Source organism: Chiloscyllium plagiosum, unplaced genomic scaffold, assembly GCF_037043375.1.
Source record: "Chiloscyllium plagiosum isolate Xiang-an unplaced genomic scaffold, Cpla_swu_hap1 HiC_scaffold_2, whole genome shotgun sequence".
NCBI lineage: Eukaryota > Metazoa > Chordata > Chondrichthyes > Orectolobiformes > Hemiscylliidae > Chiloscyllium > Chiloscyllium plagiosum.
In genome coordinates this window covers 154,180,629-154,198,648 of record NW_028270140.1, presented here as the reverse complement: position 1 = coordinate 154,198,648, position 18,020 = coordinate 154,180,629, and the positions used below count along the sequence as shown (strand labels likewise).

At 44.1% G+C, this 18,020-nt stretch overlaps 1 protein-coding gene across 1 annotated transcript in view; it reads left to right on the top strand.

Annotated features, from left to right (window-relative positions):
• Positions 1–18,020, top strand: part of paip1 (poly(A) binding protein interacting protein 1) — a 71,282-nt gene that overhangs the window by 15,315 nt on the left and 37,947 nt on the right. The window contains exon 2 of the mRNA XM_043703143.2: positions 14,228–14,397. Within this exon, the coding sequence (XP_043559078.2) occupies positions 14,228–14,397 (170 nt within the window). The remainder of the gene's footprint in view (positions 1–14,227; positions 14,398–18,020) is intronic.

Here is an 18,020-nt window from a genome sequence, read left to right as displayed (position 1 = left end):
AGGGCTCATGCTCGAAACGTCGATTCTCCTGCTCCTTGGATGCTGCCTGACCTGCGCTTTTCCAGCAATACATTTTCAGCTCTGATCTCCAGCATCTGCAGTCCTCACTTTCTCCTACCAGTAAAGCATATCAACCACCTTCTCAATCCTATCTACCTGCGACTCTACTTTCAAGGAGCTATGAACCTGCATGCCAAGGTCTTTTTGTTCGGTAACACTCTCTCGGACCTTACCTTTTAAGTGTATAGGTCTTGCGCCGATTTGCTTTTCCAAAATGCAGCATCTTGCATTTGTCTAAACTTAAACTCCACCTGCTACTCCTCAGCCCATTGGCTTACCTGATCAAGACCCCGTTGTACTCTGAGGTAACGTTCTTCACTGTCCACTACACCTCAAATTTTGGTGTCATCTGCAAACTTAGTAGCTATACCTCCCATGTTTGCATTCAAATCATTTATATAAATGACGAAAAGTAGTGGGCTCAGCCCTAATCCTTGTGGAACATTAAGCTGCCAGTTCTGTCCATCCCTGGGCCACGTTTCTGTAATTGCTATGATATCCCAGTCCCATTTCTTGACTTTAATCTCCAGCATCTGCAGTGCTCATTTTCGCCATGCTCTGAGTTCACTTGCCTACCTGTTAGGCCTCTTGCATCGAAGTAAATGCCATTTAATTTATCAGTTTTACCTTGTTCTCTGCTTTGGCAAAAGTGAGGACTGCAGATGCTGGAAACCAGAGTTTAGATCAGAGTGGTGCTGGAAAGACACAGCAGGTCAGGCAGCATCCAAGGAGCAGGAAAATTGACGTTTCCTGATTAAGAGCTTTTGCTTGAAACGTCGATTTCCCTGCTCCTTGGATGCTACCTGACCTGTGCTTTTCCAGCACCACTCTGATCTAAACTCTTGTTCTCTGCTTTGTTCCTGCCTCCCCTGACTGTTTTGAATTGCTCCTTTTTCCAATTGTGCCATTCTCAGTTTGATCTCTTTGCTCACGATTTCCCTGGGTTCCGACCCCACCTTACTAGTTTAAATCCCCTCAGCAGCTCTAGCAAATTTTCCAATATATTAGTCCCCTTCCAATTCAGGTACAGTCCGTCCTTCTTGTACAGGTCACTTCTACCTCAGAAGCTATTCCAATGATCCAAAAATGTGAACCTTTCTCCCCTGCACCAGCTCCTCAGCCATGCATTCATATACTCGATCCTCCTATTCCTACCCTCACTAGTTCATAGCGCTGGGAGTAATCCAGATTATACTACCCTCGAGGGCCTCCATTTTAAATTCCTGCCTAACTTTCTATATTCTCCTTTCAGAATCTCATCCTTTTTCCTTCCTATGTCGTTAGCTCCAATCTGTCCCTGTCCCCTTTGAGAGCATTCTGCACCCTCTCTGAGATATCCTTGATCCTGGCACCAGGGAGGCAACACACCATTCTGATTTTTCATTGCTGGCCACAAACGTCTGCCTGTGCCTTGGACTACATAGACCCCTCTCACAATTGATCACTTGGAACCTGACGTACCCCTCATTACATTCGAGCCAGTCTCAGTACCGGAAACTTGGCTATTTGTGCTACGTTCCCCTGAGATTCTGTCGTCATCTACACTTGACAAGACAGCATACTTGTTTAAATTGGGATGGTCACAGAAGACTCCTGCACTACATGCCTACCCCTCTGACCTTTTCTGGAGTTAACCCGTCTATGTGACTGTATCTACAGCTATTCTTCCTTCCTATAACTGCCATCCATCATAACTCTGTGCTCTTGCAAATTCTTCATTGCCTCTAACTGGCACTCCAACCCCATGAGATCTGATAGGATTCGCAACCACAGACACTTCCTGCAGAAATAATCATCTGTAACATAGAAACTCTCCCTAAACTCCCACATCTAACAGGAAGAGCACATCACTCTACTAAAGGCCAACTTTGCTCCTTCACCATCTACATACCCAGAAAATAGCACCACCTTTTTGCTCTAAAAACAGTGCTCCAGGCTAACTTAGTACTTATGGTTTATATTTTTAACATTTAATCAAGAGACAGATCTCAATAAAACATATCATCAAGAAAGAACCCACTCTACTCACGACTGTAGACTTATAGCAAGGGTACACATTCAAAACTGCACTTGCTCGTTCCTCTTCTGTGAGCTTGCCCTTATCGGTTCCTTCAAGGTCAGCTGTGAATTTCACTGTTTAATTTTTCCTAGATGCACTCCGATGACCAGAGATACATGAGCTCACACAGTAAAGGCATTAACTGTGCAAATTCACTGCTGTGTCAGGTAGCAGTGTCAGTTTCTTTCTCTCTCTCCCTCACTGACCATGTGGTTGCCGCCTTTTGTCTGTCTTCTGTTTTTAAAAGTTGGTTTGATTGTTTTCCCCAAAGTTCCAATACATTGCAACAGCTTATAAAACAGTAATTGCTGCTCCTGGAATTCGAGGAAATCCCCTCCAACACCTAAAATACCTCAAAAAGGAGCAGCTCTTAGAGCCACAATTTTTTCCTGTGCTCCATCTTGGGATTACCCAGAATCCAAGGTGAGAAGGAACGATTCAAAAGGGGCCTAAAGTGCAACGTCTTCATGCAGCAGGTATATGGAATGAGCTGTCAGAAGAAGTGATGGCGGTGTCGTCCTGTTGCCCCATCAGTCAAAGCAAAACATTCAGAGACACAGTATAGTCTTATCTCCTTCTTCTTTATTTTGGGTCCGAATGGGAGAGAGAACGATTGCAGAGACATGAGTTCACTGTCTTCTCTGGAACTGTAGTTTCTCAACGAACTATATAGTCATTTTACAGGGAGGAGCATCCAGATCAGGCAGCATGCATATTGATTGGATGATCGTTACAATCAATGAGTATCAATAGTCAAGATTAAGTGATCTGCTGTTACACAAGGAATAACTGGCTTCACATCATGACGTTACATACTGAATGCTTCCATATCTTGTTAAATGGGTCTATATAATGGCTGCTTTTCCACCTTGTTAACCCATTACCCTTGCCTGCATCACCCCATTGTTAACTGTAAGTTCTTATCTGATCTGAGTCATGCTCAGACCCCACCCCTCCAATCGTAACAAGGACAGAACCCCCCTGGTGCACACCTTCCACCCTACCAACCTTTGCATAAACCAAATCATCTGACGACATTTCCGCCACCTCCAAACGGACCCCACCACCAGGGATGTATTTCCCTCCCCACCACTTTCCGCCTTCTGCAAAGACCATTCCCTCCATGACTACCTGGTCAGGTCCACACCCCCAACAACCCACCCTCCCGTCCTGGCACCTTCCCCTGCCACCGCAGGAATTGTAAAACCTGTGCCCACACCTCCTCCCTCACCTCCATCTAAGGCACTAAAGGAGCCTTCCACATGCATCAAAGTTTTACCTGCACATCCACCAATATCATTTATTGTATCCGTTGTTCCTGATGTGGTCTCCTCGACATTGGGGAGACTGGATGCCTCCTAGCAGAGCGCTTTAGGGAACATCTCTGGGACACCTGCACCAATCAACCACACCTCCCTGTGGCCTAACATTTCAATTCCCCCTCCCACTCTGCTGAGGACATGGAGGTCCTGGGCCGCCTTCACCACCGCTCCTTCACCACTAGGCGCCTGGAGGAAGAACGCCTCATCTTCCGCCACTTCAACCCCAGGGCATCACCAGTTTCCTCATTTCCTCTTCCCCCACCTCACCCTAGTTCCAAACTTCCAGCTCAGCACTGTCCCCATGACCTGTACTACCTGCCTATCTTCCTTTCCACTCCACCCTCCTCTCTGACCTATCACCTCCATCCCCACCCCCATTCACCTATTGTACGCTATGCTACTTTCTCCCCACCCCCACCAGCACCCCCCCCTCATTTATCTATCCATCTTGCAGGCATCCTGCCTCTATTCCTGATGAAGGGCTTTGGCCCAAAACGTCGATTTTCCTGCTCCTTGGATGCTGCCTGAACTGCTGTGCTTTTCCAGCACCACTCTAGACCTGAATTTCTTGTTTCACAAAACTCAGAACTTAACTTTTTCCCTGCTTGCTTGTACCCCATACACATTCTCACAGCAGGTACGATTACAACATTTAAAAGGCATCTGAGTGGGTCAATGATTAGTAACGGGTTTAGAGGGATATGGGCCAAATGTTGTCAAATGGGTTTAGGGTGAATGTATGTTAAATTGCATCGTGAAGTTATTGGTTACAACTTGCATTCAGATTGAGAAAATAAGCAGAGATATAAAAAGAGTAAAAAAACAATTCTGAAATATTCAAAATTAATTAAATTAGATAAGGATGGAGGGTCAGACGATGCGTTGTTTCTGCATGATTTGGAAGCTGTTGAACCCCATTGTCATTCCCAGTGATCATATCTGTAGTAAATGGTTGCTTGAGAAAGCCCGGCCCAGAGTCGATGAGCTGGAGTGTGAGCTTCAAACATTGTGAGACATCCGTGTTAAAGTATCTATTAAAGACGGCTCAGGGCAATCTGTAATAGACTCGACCTGTAAGCCTCTTTTGGTTCATCCCGGTGATCGTACTCTGTGGTAGTCTGGAATATAAAACTCTTACACTTCAAATTACCTTGATTTATCTATGGCATCTATCAATGTTACACTATAACATAGATACCTACAAGCCATGCTTGAGCTAAGGTTTTAAACCATAGCAGAGTAGCGGTGCCAGCTCTTATCCCCAAGAGCTCGTTCAGGCTACTCCCCTTATTGTTGCAAACAAGCTGTCTTTATACAGAAATTGGTACTGAGATTACAAAAATACCCATGTCCTTAATCAGATAAGCAACAATAAAATGGCAAAAGTTTGTAGGGGAAGAGAAACTAATTGACAGGCCTGAGTATGCTTGACTAATTAGGCTACATGCACATCAAAATGGGAAACCCTGATCAAGCCAGGCCAATTGCCTTGGCAAGATAAGCTTCCCTTGTAACAGTATGTCATAATAAGAGACTAGTCTAAACTATGTGGAAAAGGTCATGAGGTAACCTCGCTCAGCTAACATGCCCAGTACTGTTGTCCTATGACATGGCTTTTTAAAAAAAAAAAATCGTCTTAGAGTCCCAATATGCACATTAAATTCATAACATTCCCAGATCTCGAGCTCTAGGGAACAAAACACAAGCATTCAATCTATGACAAGCAACTGTGCACTCAAATCAGACCACAAGAGTTTCCATCTTGTCTCTCCATCCCTCCCCCCCGCCCCTCACACGTATGAGCATCTTCCAACTTTCTTAAACCTCTCAGTTTCAACCTTTGTGTTTTCGTAGCTTTTAAGGGTAATGAGACATTCACATTCCAGAACAGTCAAGATTACAGAGCTGAGCTTCATAAATTCAAATCTGCTCAGTGTAGTATACATAAAGATGTATCAGAATTGTTCTATTATGTGCATATTCCACTCAGCTTATTAAATTGCAAGTTCTTTTCCTATTTAGTATGAGTTTTGTTAAGGGCCTTCAGTATAAACCAGAAATGCAGTTATCTGACCTCCCAACTGTAAAATATGCGCAGCTTCCAGCCCTCTGGGTCAAAACGAAGTACTGCCACACATTCCACAAATGCATAAATGTTATCACCTTATTTACACTGATCCATTGATATTTAAGAGATATCCTTAACTCTTCATAAAAATGGGTCCACCCACTGTGGTCAAGCACTTTCCTGCATATCCTGTAGCAGATGTGTCACACGGAAGGCTACAAGCTTTCTCATCAGGGAGAGGGAGAATTACCTGGGCGCTGTGTTTCAGGTGACAGTCACACCACTGAGTTATAGAGGAAATTAGAAAGCCCAAGTTAAAGGAGGAGGTAAGAGTGCAGAACTCAGGCGAGGTTATTAAAATCTCCAGTACAGACACAAATAGGACAGTGTGTTTGGAAAGGATTAGCAATCAAACTTCAAGCACACTGGACAAACAAACAGCAGTGAGAAGAGGGATGGTTCATACAGGACTGAAGGTGTTATATCTGAATGCACGCAGTTTAAGGAATAAGGTAAATGAGTTTGCGGCAGGTACGACTTGGTAGGCATTATGGAGACCAGGCTGCAAGGGGATCAGGATTGGGAGCTGAATATTCGAGGATATATATTCTGTTGAAAAGATAGGCAGGTGGGCAAACGGGATGGCGTTGCCTTCTGAATATGAAATGAAATTAAATCAGTCGTAATAAACGAAATAGTTGGAGTTATATACAGGCCTCTGAACAGCAGTCAGGAGCTGGTGCTCAAGATACACAAAGAGAAAAATCTGTAAGAAAGGCCAAGTTACAGTGATCATGGGGGATTTTATTATGCAGGCGATTGGGAAAATCAGATTGGTCGTGGATTCCAAGAAAAGGAATTTTTGGAATGTCTACAAGATGGTTTTTTTGGAGCAGCTTGTGGCGGAGCCGATTAGGGAATGCAATACTGGAATTTTTGTTGTGCAATGAGGCAGACTTGCTGAGGGAACTGAAGGTGAAGGAATCCTTAGGCAGTGATCCTAATAGGATTCACATTGCAGAGTAAATTCAGAAGGAGAAGGTAGAATCAGAGCTAACAGTATTCTAGCTGAATAAGGGTAACTACAGAGGCATGAGGGCTGAGCTGGGTAGAACCGACTGGGAGAGGAGCCTGATAGGAAAGACAGGGGAGCAGCAAGGGCAGGAGTTTCTGGGAGTAATTGAGGAGACACAACAGAGATTGATCCCGACGAAAAAGAAGCATGGTGCAGGGAGGATGAGGCAACCATGGCTGACTAGGGAAGTCAGGGATAGCATAAAAGCAAAAGAGAAAGCATATAATGTGAGGGGCATAGGAAACCAGAGGATTGGGAAGCTTACAAAAACCAACAGAGGGCGACAGGAAAAAATAACAAGGGAAAAAATTAAATATGAGGGTGAAATAGTCAGTAATATAAAGTAAGACTGTAAGTGTTTCTTTAAATAAAGGGCAAAAGAGAGACAAAAGTGGGCATTGGACTACTGGAAAATGACACTGGAGAGATAGTAGGGAGGAGAAAATGATGACTGCAAATGTTGGACGTAAGAGTCAACAAGTGTGGTCCTGGAAAAGCACAGCTGGTCGGGCAGATTCTGAGGAGCAGGAGAGTCGACATTTCGAGCAGAACCTTTGGTTCAATGTCCTTTTTTTGGAAAAACATGTAATTAAAGTTCAACATGTCTATTTGTGATCTGGGGTCATGATCCATGGTCATGACAGGCTTGGTAGCAAGATGGCGTTCATTTCAGGTTCGGAAAAACAAAGGGAACTGAAGGGATTCCCTTCATCTTCTAAATTTTCTTAATGCGGGTGATTGAAAAGTGGCAAATATGACAGCCATACACATTTCCTGAGAGCTAGTCCTGAGTAACAAAAAGCAGATAGTATTTGATTGATCCTGTTGATTTTGTTTTTAATGAAATGAGCAGAGAAGGGTGATAACTAGAATACATTGAAGGTTGTCCATATGGCTTTTAAGAAAGGTTTTCTGTTGTTATTTATCGGATGCAGACATTGTTGGCTTGGTCCACATTTATTGCCCTTCCCTAACGGCCTGGAGAAGGTGAGCTGCCTTCCTGAGCCTCTACAGTGGCAAGGACACCATGGTGCTGTTAGAGCAGGGGTTCCAAGATTTTGACCAGCATCAGCGAAGAAATAATAATCCAATTTCAAGTCAGGATTGTGTGTGGCTTTGTGGGGAATTTTGAGGAGGTTGTGTTCCCACGAATCTGCATTTATCTTTGGGGTGATAGTGGTCATAAGTTTAGAAGGTGTTGTCAGAGGAGCTTTGGTGACTTGCTGCAATGCATACTGTAGGATGTGATATTCATTGCAATACTTTGGCACCCTATTCATCATAAGCATTCACTACCTTCACACAATCAGAGGCTGCTTTGTCCTGGATAGTGTAAACCTTAACTGTGTTGACCCTTCAAAGTCCTCTTTCCTGACTTCCTGGTAAAGAAGGAAGAAGCCAAGGGAGTACTCAATGAATGACAAGGCATTAGGAAGCTCAGAGGAACAGAGGGCTTTTGGGGTGCTTGTTCACGGATTTCTCGAAGTGGTGGGACAGCTTAATAGGGTAATTAAGGCATATGGAACATGGCATAGATTATAAGAATAACAAGCAGGGAAGTCATGTTGGAACTGTACTGGACTTTGGTTCGGCCACAAGTGGAGTACTGTGTGCAATTCTCATCACCTAGTTATAGGGAGGATATGGTTGGCCTGGAGGGTGTACAGAGGAGATTCACCAGGACGTTTCCTGGCATGGCGCACTTCAGCTGTGAGGAGGGGCTGGCTAAACTGTTGTTTTCTTTAGAGCAGAGGAGGCTGAGAAGGGATCTGATTGAGTTGTTTTAAGATTATAGGGATGAGCAGATGAACAGAAAGCAGCTGTTCCACTTGATTGAAGGGTTGAATGATTACTTAGATCTTAGATCACTTACAGTGTGGAAACAGTCCCTTCAACTCATCAAGTCCACACCGACCCACCGAAGCGCAACCCACCCAGACCCATTCCCCTACATTTACCCCTTCATGTAACACTACAGGCAATTTAGCATGGCCAATTCACCTAACCTGCACAATTTTGAACTGTGGGAGGAAACTGGAGCACCCGGAGGAAACCCACGCAGACACGGGGAGAATGTGCAAACTCCATACAGACAGTTGCCTGAGGCAGGAATTGAACCCGGGTCTCTGGCGCTGTGAGGCAGCAGTGCTAACCACTGTGCACCGAGCCGCCCACATGTAAGAGAACATAATTTGCAAGTGAAAGCCAGGAGGTTTAGAGGGGATTTGAAGTAAATATTTTTAATCCAGTGGGTGGTGGGAATCTAAACTTCGGTGTCTGCGAGGATAGTTGAGGTTGGAAAGATCACACACACTAAGTACTTAGATGAGCGCTTGAAATGACATGACATTTAAGGCTCTGAGCCAATTGCTGGAAAATGGGGCGAGCATCGATTTTAAACTTTTTTTTGCCAGTGCTAACTTGATGGGCTCTTCCGTAGTGTCTGATTCAATGACTGTCCTCAGGATGGAAAAAAGTGAATTCTGATAAATTAAGATTAGAGGATGTAAATAGTTCCCCAAATTCTTGAAGAGTTGTCTGAGCATGGCTATTTCTGTTTGGTAATGGTTTATTCCCAATAATATACGAGGCCTAATGGTGTTGAATGTACATAGGCGAAAATGATGTTTCCAGGTTTCTTCCTCCCCCCAGCCCTCCAGTTATGAAGAAAGATCCTTGCCCTTAAATTTTAACTTTCTCCACCGCTGCTCCCAGACCTGCTGAGTATTTCCATTATTTTTGTTTTATTTGCAATGTTAAACTTCCTCTGCAAAGTGCCCTAAGTTGTGGGGATGTGGGTTTGATCTGCTTTGTCCCTACTGTTTTATTTCTGTTTCAAGAAGGTGCTGAGTTGGAAGCTAGGCAATTTCCAAATAGGTTGGAAAACATTGCCACCAGTTGTTAAATACATTCCTTTCACCCAATCTCACCCATCAAACTAACAGACTGGAAGGCAACTTATCATTTTATTCGCAGAAGATACGCAGCCCAAGATTATGTCATAGATATTCAAAAGGCAAACACACAAAAAAGCACCATTCTCTCCAGAAGCATGCTGTGCCTTAGATCCAGGCGACCAAAGGGCTGCTCTCTCTCATTGGAGAGAGACGACTGGTAGTGAGTTTCACCTAAAGGTCACAATGTCTTAGGTGAGGGCTGCAGTTAAGAGGTTGGGACCTTCATGATGATATCAACTGGGGTGGGATTGAAACTCAACCATAGGTATTATTCTATCGCAAACGAGTTGGCCAGCCAATGGAGCTGACCGACTGCCTGCAACTCTACAGGTCATTCTTCAATAATGCTATAGTTGCATTCTTGTGCAACCCCACACTATAGAAGAGTCATGCTTCAAGTGTTGACGATGTAATTGCAATACAGCTGACACAAGTTTTAAAAGTTTGTCCTTTAGAAACAGTGTTCCCAATTTGTCAATCACATTAGAATGATGTTAAAAATCACAACACCAGGTTACAGTCCAACAGGTTTAATTGGAAGCACTAGCTTTCGGAGCGCCGCTCCTTCATCAGGTGGTTGTGGAGGACACAATTGTAAGGCACAGAATTTATAGCAAAAATTGACCGTGTGATGTAACTGAAATTATACATTGAAAAATACCTTGATTGTTTGTTGAGTCTTTCATCTGTTCGAATACCATGATAGTTTCACTTCTTTCGTATGTAAATCACAAAACCTTTTTTTTTAAAAAGATACATTCTCAGGTTAACTGTCACAATTGGTGTCAGCCAGATAATATGTTGAAGGTGTTAGCCCCCTGTGTTCCCTGTCTGTGTTATAATGTTTAGACTGATTCTAATCTAAAAAGTGAGTTAACAGAGTCTTACATGGATTCATGCAGTTTTTGAGCAAAGTACAATGTAACTCTGCAAGTACAAATTCACCCCACAAATATAAATATATATATTATATGTGTGTGTCTGTCTGGGATGGGGGGGTTGTGAGAGTGAGTGTATATGTGTGCGTATGTGAATGTAGAGTGTCTAAGTCTGTGAGAGGATGCATGCGTGTGTGTGTGTGGGATTGTGAGTGTGTCTGTGTATGTGTGTGTAAATAGGAGAATGTGTATGTGTGTGTGTGTATGTGTAGGAGTGTCTGTGTGTGTATATAGTGCAATGGTAATCACCAGTAGTGAACTCAAGATCCCAGTTGAGGCCCTCCCTATGGGTACAGAACTTAGCTATCAGCCTCACCAGAGGGCTGTTGCCCTGGGCTTGACATGTATACTCAAACTGTCAGGAAATATATAAATGCCAGATTCATCAGCCATACTCATAAGGTAGAGCAAAACATCACCCGTTCACAATGCAACGCCATCCATGCTCTCAAAACCAATCACAACATTGTCATCAAACCAGTAGACAAAGGAGGAGCCATCGTAATTCAGAATAGAACAGATTACTGCAAGGAAGTGGACTGGCAACTGAACAACCAGGAACACTACAGGCAACTACCAGCTGATCCGACCAAAGAACACACCCGTGAATTAAACACATAGATCAGGACTTTGGATCCAATCCTTCAGAGTTCTCTATGCGTCCTCTTTCCACGTACTTCTCGTGTAGGCGACTTCTACTGCCTTCCAAAGATAAAGCCAATACATCAGGATGTCCCATCGTATCAGGCAATGGGATCCTCTCCGGCTATGTTGAAGGCATCTTGAAACCTATTGTACAGTGGATCCCCAGCTTCTGTCGCGATACTATGGATTTCTTACAGAAACTCAGCACCCACAGACCAGTCGAACCGGGAACATTCCTCGTTACAATGGACGTTTCAGCACTCTCCACCAGCATCTCCCACAATGACAGCATCGCGGCAACAGCCTCAGTACTCAACACCATCAACTGCCAATCTCCGAGCACCGTCCTACAACTCATCCGCTTTATCTTTGATCACAACGTCTTCACCTTTGACAACCAGTTCTTCATCCAGACACATGGAACAGCCATGGGAACCAAATTTGCACCCCAATATGTCAACATCTTCATGCACAGGTTCGAACAAGACTTCATCTCTACCCAGGATCTCCAACGAACATTATACACCATTATACACTGTACATTGACAGCACTTTCTTCCTCTGGACCCATGGCGAGGAGTCACTGGTAAAACTACAGTGATATAAACAAGTTTCATCCCGCCATCAAACTCACCATGGACTACTCTCGACTATCTGTCTCATTCTTGGACATGTGCATCTCCAACAAGGAGGGACACCTCAGCACCACCTCTACCGCAAACCCACAGACAACCTCACAATGCTACACTTCTCCAGCTTCCACCCAAAACATATTAAAACAGCCATCCCCTATGGACAAGCCCTACCTGTACACCGGATCTGCTCAGATGAGGAGGAACGTGACGGACACCTGGAAGTACTCAGGGATGCCCTCATAAAAACGGGGTACGATGCTCAACTCATCGACCACCAGTTCCAACGTGCCACAGAAGGGAACTGTAATGACCTCAGGATACAGACACATGCTGCAACCGACAGGGTACCCTTCCTTGTCCAGTACTTCCCAAAAGCTAAAAAACTACGCCGTGTTCTCCGTGACTTGCTACGCATTATCAATGAGGATGAGCACCTCGCCAAGACCTTCCCCACACCTCCACTGTTTGCCTTTAACCAACTGCCAAACCTCAAACAGATCATTGTTCATAGCAAGCTGCCTGGCTTTCAGGCCAACTCCGTCCAACCCTGTCATGGTTGGCGCTGCAAGCCGTGTCAGAGTGTGGACATGGATACCACCATTACACGTGGGGACAGCTCCCACCATGTACGTGACAGGTACTCATGTGACTCAGCCAACATTATCTATCTTATATGTTGCAGACAAGGATGCCCTGAGGCATGGTACATTGGGGAAACCGAACAAAGGCTATGGCAACAGATGAATGAGCACCCCACAACAGTCAACAGACAGGAGTGTTCCCTCCCAGTTGGGGAACACTTCAGTGGTCCAGGACATTTGACCTTGGACCTTCGGGTGACCATCCTCCAAGGCGGACTTTGGGACAGGCAGCAGCGAAAAGTGGCCAAGCAGAGGCTGATAGCTAAGTTCCGTACCCATAGGGAGGGCCTCAACCGGGACCTTGGGTTCCTGTCACATTACAGGTGACCACCATTGCACTATACGTATGTACACCCACGCACTCGCACACGCATGTGGAGTGAATTTGTACTTGCAGAGTTACATTGTACTTTGCTCAAAAACTTCATGAATCCATGTAAGACTCTGTTAACTCACTTTTTAGATTAGAATCAGTCTAAACATTATAGCACAGACAGGGAACACAGGGGGCTAACACCTTCAACATATTATCTGGCTGACACCAATCGTTAGTTTTTTTTAGATTAGATTACTTAGTGTGGAAACAGGCCCTTCAACCCAACAAGTCCACACCGACCCTCCGAAGAGCAACCCACTCACACACATTCCCCTACATTTGCCCCTTCACCTAACACTACGGACAATTTAGCATGGCCAATTCACCAAACCTGCACATTTTTGGACTGTGAGAGGAAACTGGAACACCCGGAGGAAACCCACGCAGATACTGGGAGAATGTGCGAACTCCACACAGACAGTTGCCCGAGGAGGGATTTGAATCCGGGTCTCTGGCGCTGTGAGGCAGCAGTGCTAACCACTGTGCCACCATACAGTTAACCTTAGAATGTAACTTTTTAAAAAAAGGTTTTGTGATTTACATATGAAAGAAGTGAAACTATCATGGTATTCGAACAGATGAAAGACTCAACAAACAATCCAGGTATTTTTCAATGTATAATTTCAGTTACATCACACAGTAAACTTTTGCTATAAATTCTGACTTACATTTGTGTCCTCCACAACCACCTGATGAAGGAGCAGCGCTCCAAAAGCTAGTGCTTCCAATCAAACCTATTGGACTATAACCTGGTGTTGTGATTTTTAACTTTGCACACTCCAGTCCAGCATCAGCATCTCCAAATCATGACGTTACAATGAACTTGCGTTAATGAAGCAAGCGTTACAGCAGAGTGACCTGAACCAGTGTGATAGTAGAATTCTTCAATGGATATTGATCTTTTTCTGGCATTTCCTAATCAAGCGCTTGAATTGTCACTGCTATTACTAGTGGAGTTATGTAAGTGTACCTGAAACGCTTGTGGCTTATTTAATACTTGGCTTTGGCAGTCTGTTTGTGAAGCCAAGGCCAATCACTTGGCTTTGATTGAGCTTTACCTCTTGCTGACTGGTTTGTTCTGTTTGGATCTTTATTGCCATGGGATTCCAAGAACTTTGATTCTAATGTCTGCTTTTCTGTAATATTTCTCTTGTTTATTACACTGAAGGTGATTTGTATAGAACAAGTTATACTTGAGTAAATCCCTAAATCAGACCATTGGGATCTGTTAATACCAGCAGTTTCAGATATGAGAATACTGATTGAATATTGTCTCTTGAGCCTGTGTAATGCTCAGCTAGCAAGTGCACTCAGATGTACTTGCTGGACCAGAAGTAGATCTCTGTTTGTTGAGTGGAAATGAGAATTTTGTATTGAATCTTAATTTTGGCACATGGGAGGAAGAATGAGCAGAAAAAAAGTTGACACTTTGTCTTTTTGTAATTTTCCAGAGAGTAGCAGCCGCGGCCAGATGGCATTGGGATCTCATGACCAATATCTGTCTCACAGCACAAATACTGCCATGGTTAAACCACAGCGAATGGAAGCATTTACCATCCAGTCAAAACTATCAGCTAGTGCACCAGAGTTCTACCCACCAGGCTTCATGGCAGTGCAGTCGGTGAGTATGGAGCAAGGATACAGTTTAGGGAAAGTGCGTTAAGGTGGTACAGGATTAAGTGTTGCTCAGGTACTTCTCATAGTTGTTCTTTCGATGTCCTTGTTTGGTCCTAAGTTTGAATGTTTGTTCAGTTCACCTGGCAACATGTTGTGGATAGTCAAAATCTCTTATCCAGTAAAAGAACGCCTTGATGCTCTTTTCAGTTCTGTTATTCTGGTCCTTTCTTCAGATAACAAGATTGCAGCCTCCTGCTGTGCTGCAGGATTTTAATGCAGTTCAGTTGCGTTCTTCCTGATTTGCAAGTTTGTTTTATTGAAATATCGGAAGTGACAATGGGATTAAGTGAGTGGGCAAAAACTTAGCAGATGGAATTTAACATGGGAAAATGAGAGGTTACGCAGTTTGGCAGGAGGAATAGGAGAGCTGCACATAATTAAATAGAGAAAAACTGCAGATAGCTACAGAACAAAAGGATTTGGGAATCCTCATCCAACTCATCACAAGAAGCTTGTAGCCACATTTCCTGGGTAATTGGGACAGCAAGTGGAGTGTTAGCATTTATTTCAAAGTTACTGGAGTCGAAAAGTAGGGCGGTCTTGCTAAATCTGTACAATGTAATCACAGGAATAGGTCGTTCAGCTCCTCAAGCCTGTGCACTATGATAGTGATTGACCAACCAAATCAGTATCCTGTTGTGTTATCCTCCCCATTCCCTTGATCCTTTTTTATTGATATTCCGTTGTGGGATGTGGACATTGCTGGGTTTGGAAGGTGCTGTCTCAGGAACTTTGGTGAATTTCTAAAATGCATCTTGTAGTTAGTACATGCTGCCGTGACCAAGCATTGGTGAAGAGGTGAGTGGGTACTTGTGGATATGGTGACAGTCAGCAGCTGCTTTGTTGTGGATAGTGTTAAGCTACTTGAGTGTTGTTGGAGCTGCACTCAACTAGGCATGTGGGGAGTATTCCATCATACTCCAGACTTGTGCCTTGTAAATGGAAGTCAGGCTTTGGGAAATCAAGAGGTGAGTTACTTGCCTTTGTAGTCACTGCATTTATGTGGCAAGTCCAGTTGAGCTTCTGGTCAGTGCTAACACAGAGGATGTTGATACTGGGAGGAATGATGGTAACACCATTGAATATCTAAGGGCAGTGATTAGATTGTCTTGGGGATGGTCATTGCCTGGCATTTCTGTGGTGTGAATGTTACTTGCCACTTGTTAACCCAAGCCTGGATCTTATCCAGATCTTGTTTCATTTGAACATGGACTACTTCTGTATCTGAGGTATCATGAATTGTGTTGAACATTGTGTGATTATTGGCAAACATCCCCACTTCTGACCTTATGGTCAAGGGAAGGTCATTGATGAAGCAGCTGAAGATTTTTGTTCTGGACCTTTGACCTGAATAACTATATTTAACTCCTTGAAGACATTCAGTGTTTTGGCCTTGACCACTCTGTGGCAGAAAATTCCATAGGCTCACCACTTGAAAGAAATTTCTCCTCAACCCAATCCTCAGTGGTCTACCTTGTATCTTTAGACTATGATTTAGACAGGTTCTGGACTCTCCAGTTATCAGCAGCATGCTTTCTGTGATTACCATATCTAAACATGTTGGAATTTTATAGGTTACTCTGATATCTCCCCTCATACTTCTAAACTTGAGTGAATATAGTTATAACCAATTCAGTCTCTCCCTATACATCAGTCCTGCAATCCCAGGAATCAGTCTGGTAAAGCTTCATTGTACTCCCTCTATAACCAGAATATCCTTCCTCCAATAAGAGACCAAAGCTATAAACAGTATTCTAGTTGTCGTCTCAGGAAGCAAAACATCCCTGCTCCTATGCTTGCGCCCTCTTACTATGAAGGCTTTACATATCATTTGCTGCCTTTATTGTCTACCGCATCTGCATGCTTACTTTCAGTGACAAGTATGCGGCACGGTGGCCCAGTGGTTAGCACTGCTGCCTCACAACGCCTGTAGACCCGGGTTCAATTCCCGACTCAGGCGACTGACTGTGTGGAGTTTGCACGTTCTCCCCGTGTCTGCGTGGGTTTCCTCCGCGTGCTCCGGTTTCCTCCCACAGTCCAAAGATGTGCGGGTCAGGTGAATTGGCCATGCTAAATTGCCCGTAGTGTTAGGTTTAAGGGGTAAATGTAGGGGTATGGGTGGGTTGCGCTTCGGCGGGTCGGTGTGGACTTGTTGGGCCGAAGGGCCTGTTTCCACACTGTAAGTAATCTAATCTAATCTAATCTAATCTATGCGAGGACATACAGGTCTTGTTGTACCCCCTACTTCTGAAATCTATCACCATTCACATCATCACCTGTCTTCCTGATTTTGCTGCCAGTGTGGATAACCTCATGTATCCATGTGATGCTTCATCGGTTATGCATTTGTCCAGTTGCTCAACTTGTCCAAATCACACTGTCCCTTTGCACTGGGCTCCAAGAACTGTGTCTGCCAGTACCCCACGTACAAGATTAAGGGCCTTGACAGGGCAGATGTATAAAGAGTTTAGCAGCGAAGACAGTTGAGGAAAAATGGCAGAAATTTAAAACTAGATTGGGACTCGAACCAAAGATACATCCTACTGAGAAAAGGATTTTAGGGAAGGAAAAGCCAACTGGTGAACCAAGGAAGTTAAGGCTAGCATTAACTTGAACAACAAAAGACATTCACAAAAATGACAGCGGGAAAAGGTAAGCTTTGAGCGCAATCTTGCAAGTAATACCAAGATGCACAGCAAGAGCTTTTTTAAGTCACCAAAAAGAAAATGGGAGCTCAAAGTTAACACAGGCTTCAAAGAGAACGAGGTTGGGGAATAAGGCGTCCACACCTGTGCATACCTGTTAATCTGGAAACTAATGTGCGAGCAATTCCAGACTCGGTCATCATGAACAATTCCAATTACGTTATGCAGAAACGAAACACACGTTGTAAGCCCAGTTTAGTGGGAGGTGTGGGGTCTTGAATGTTGGGGTATGCAGATGGGTGGAATGACAATGAGAGAGTTTTGAGGGCAAAGTGCAAAACTCTTTTAAAATTAATTTGTTGATTTCTTGAATGGCGAGAGACTATGCAAAACTACAGTACATGGGGATTTCGGGTCTGTCATGCATCAATCTTTTTTGAAATTCCTTTGTGGTACATCGGCATTGTTGGCTGGCCAGCATTTATTGCCTGTCCTTCGGTTGCCCCATAGACAGTAGGGGTGAGCTGCCTTCTTGAACTGCTGTAGGTAGACCCACAATGCCCTTAGGGAGGGAATTCCAGGATCTTGACCCAGTGATACTGAAGGAGCGGCAACATATTTCCAAGTCAGGATGGTGAGCGGCTTGGAATGGAACTTGCAGGGCACGGTGTTCTGCTGCCCTTGTTCATTCAGATGTAAGTGGTCATGGGTTTGGAAGGTGCTGTCTGAGGAATGTAGTAGCCAAGTGGTATTATCGTTAGACTATGACTCTAGAAACTTGGCTAATGTTCGGCTGATCCAGGTTCAAAGCCTGCCACAGCAGCTGATGAAATTTGAGTTCAATACAAAAAAAATCTGGAATTTAGAAACATGAAATGATTGTTGGAAAGAAGAACCCCATGTAGCTCAGTATTGTCTGCAA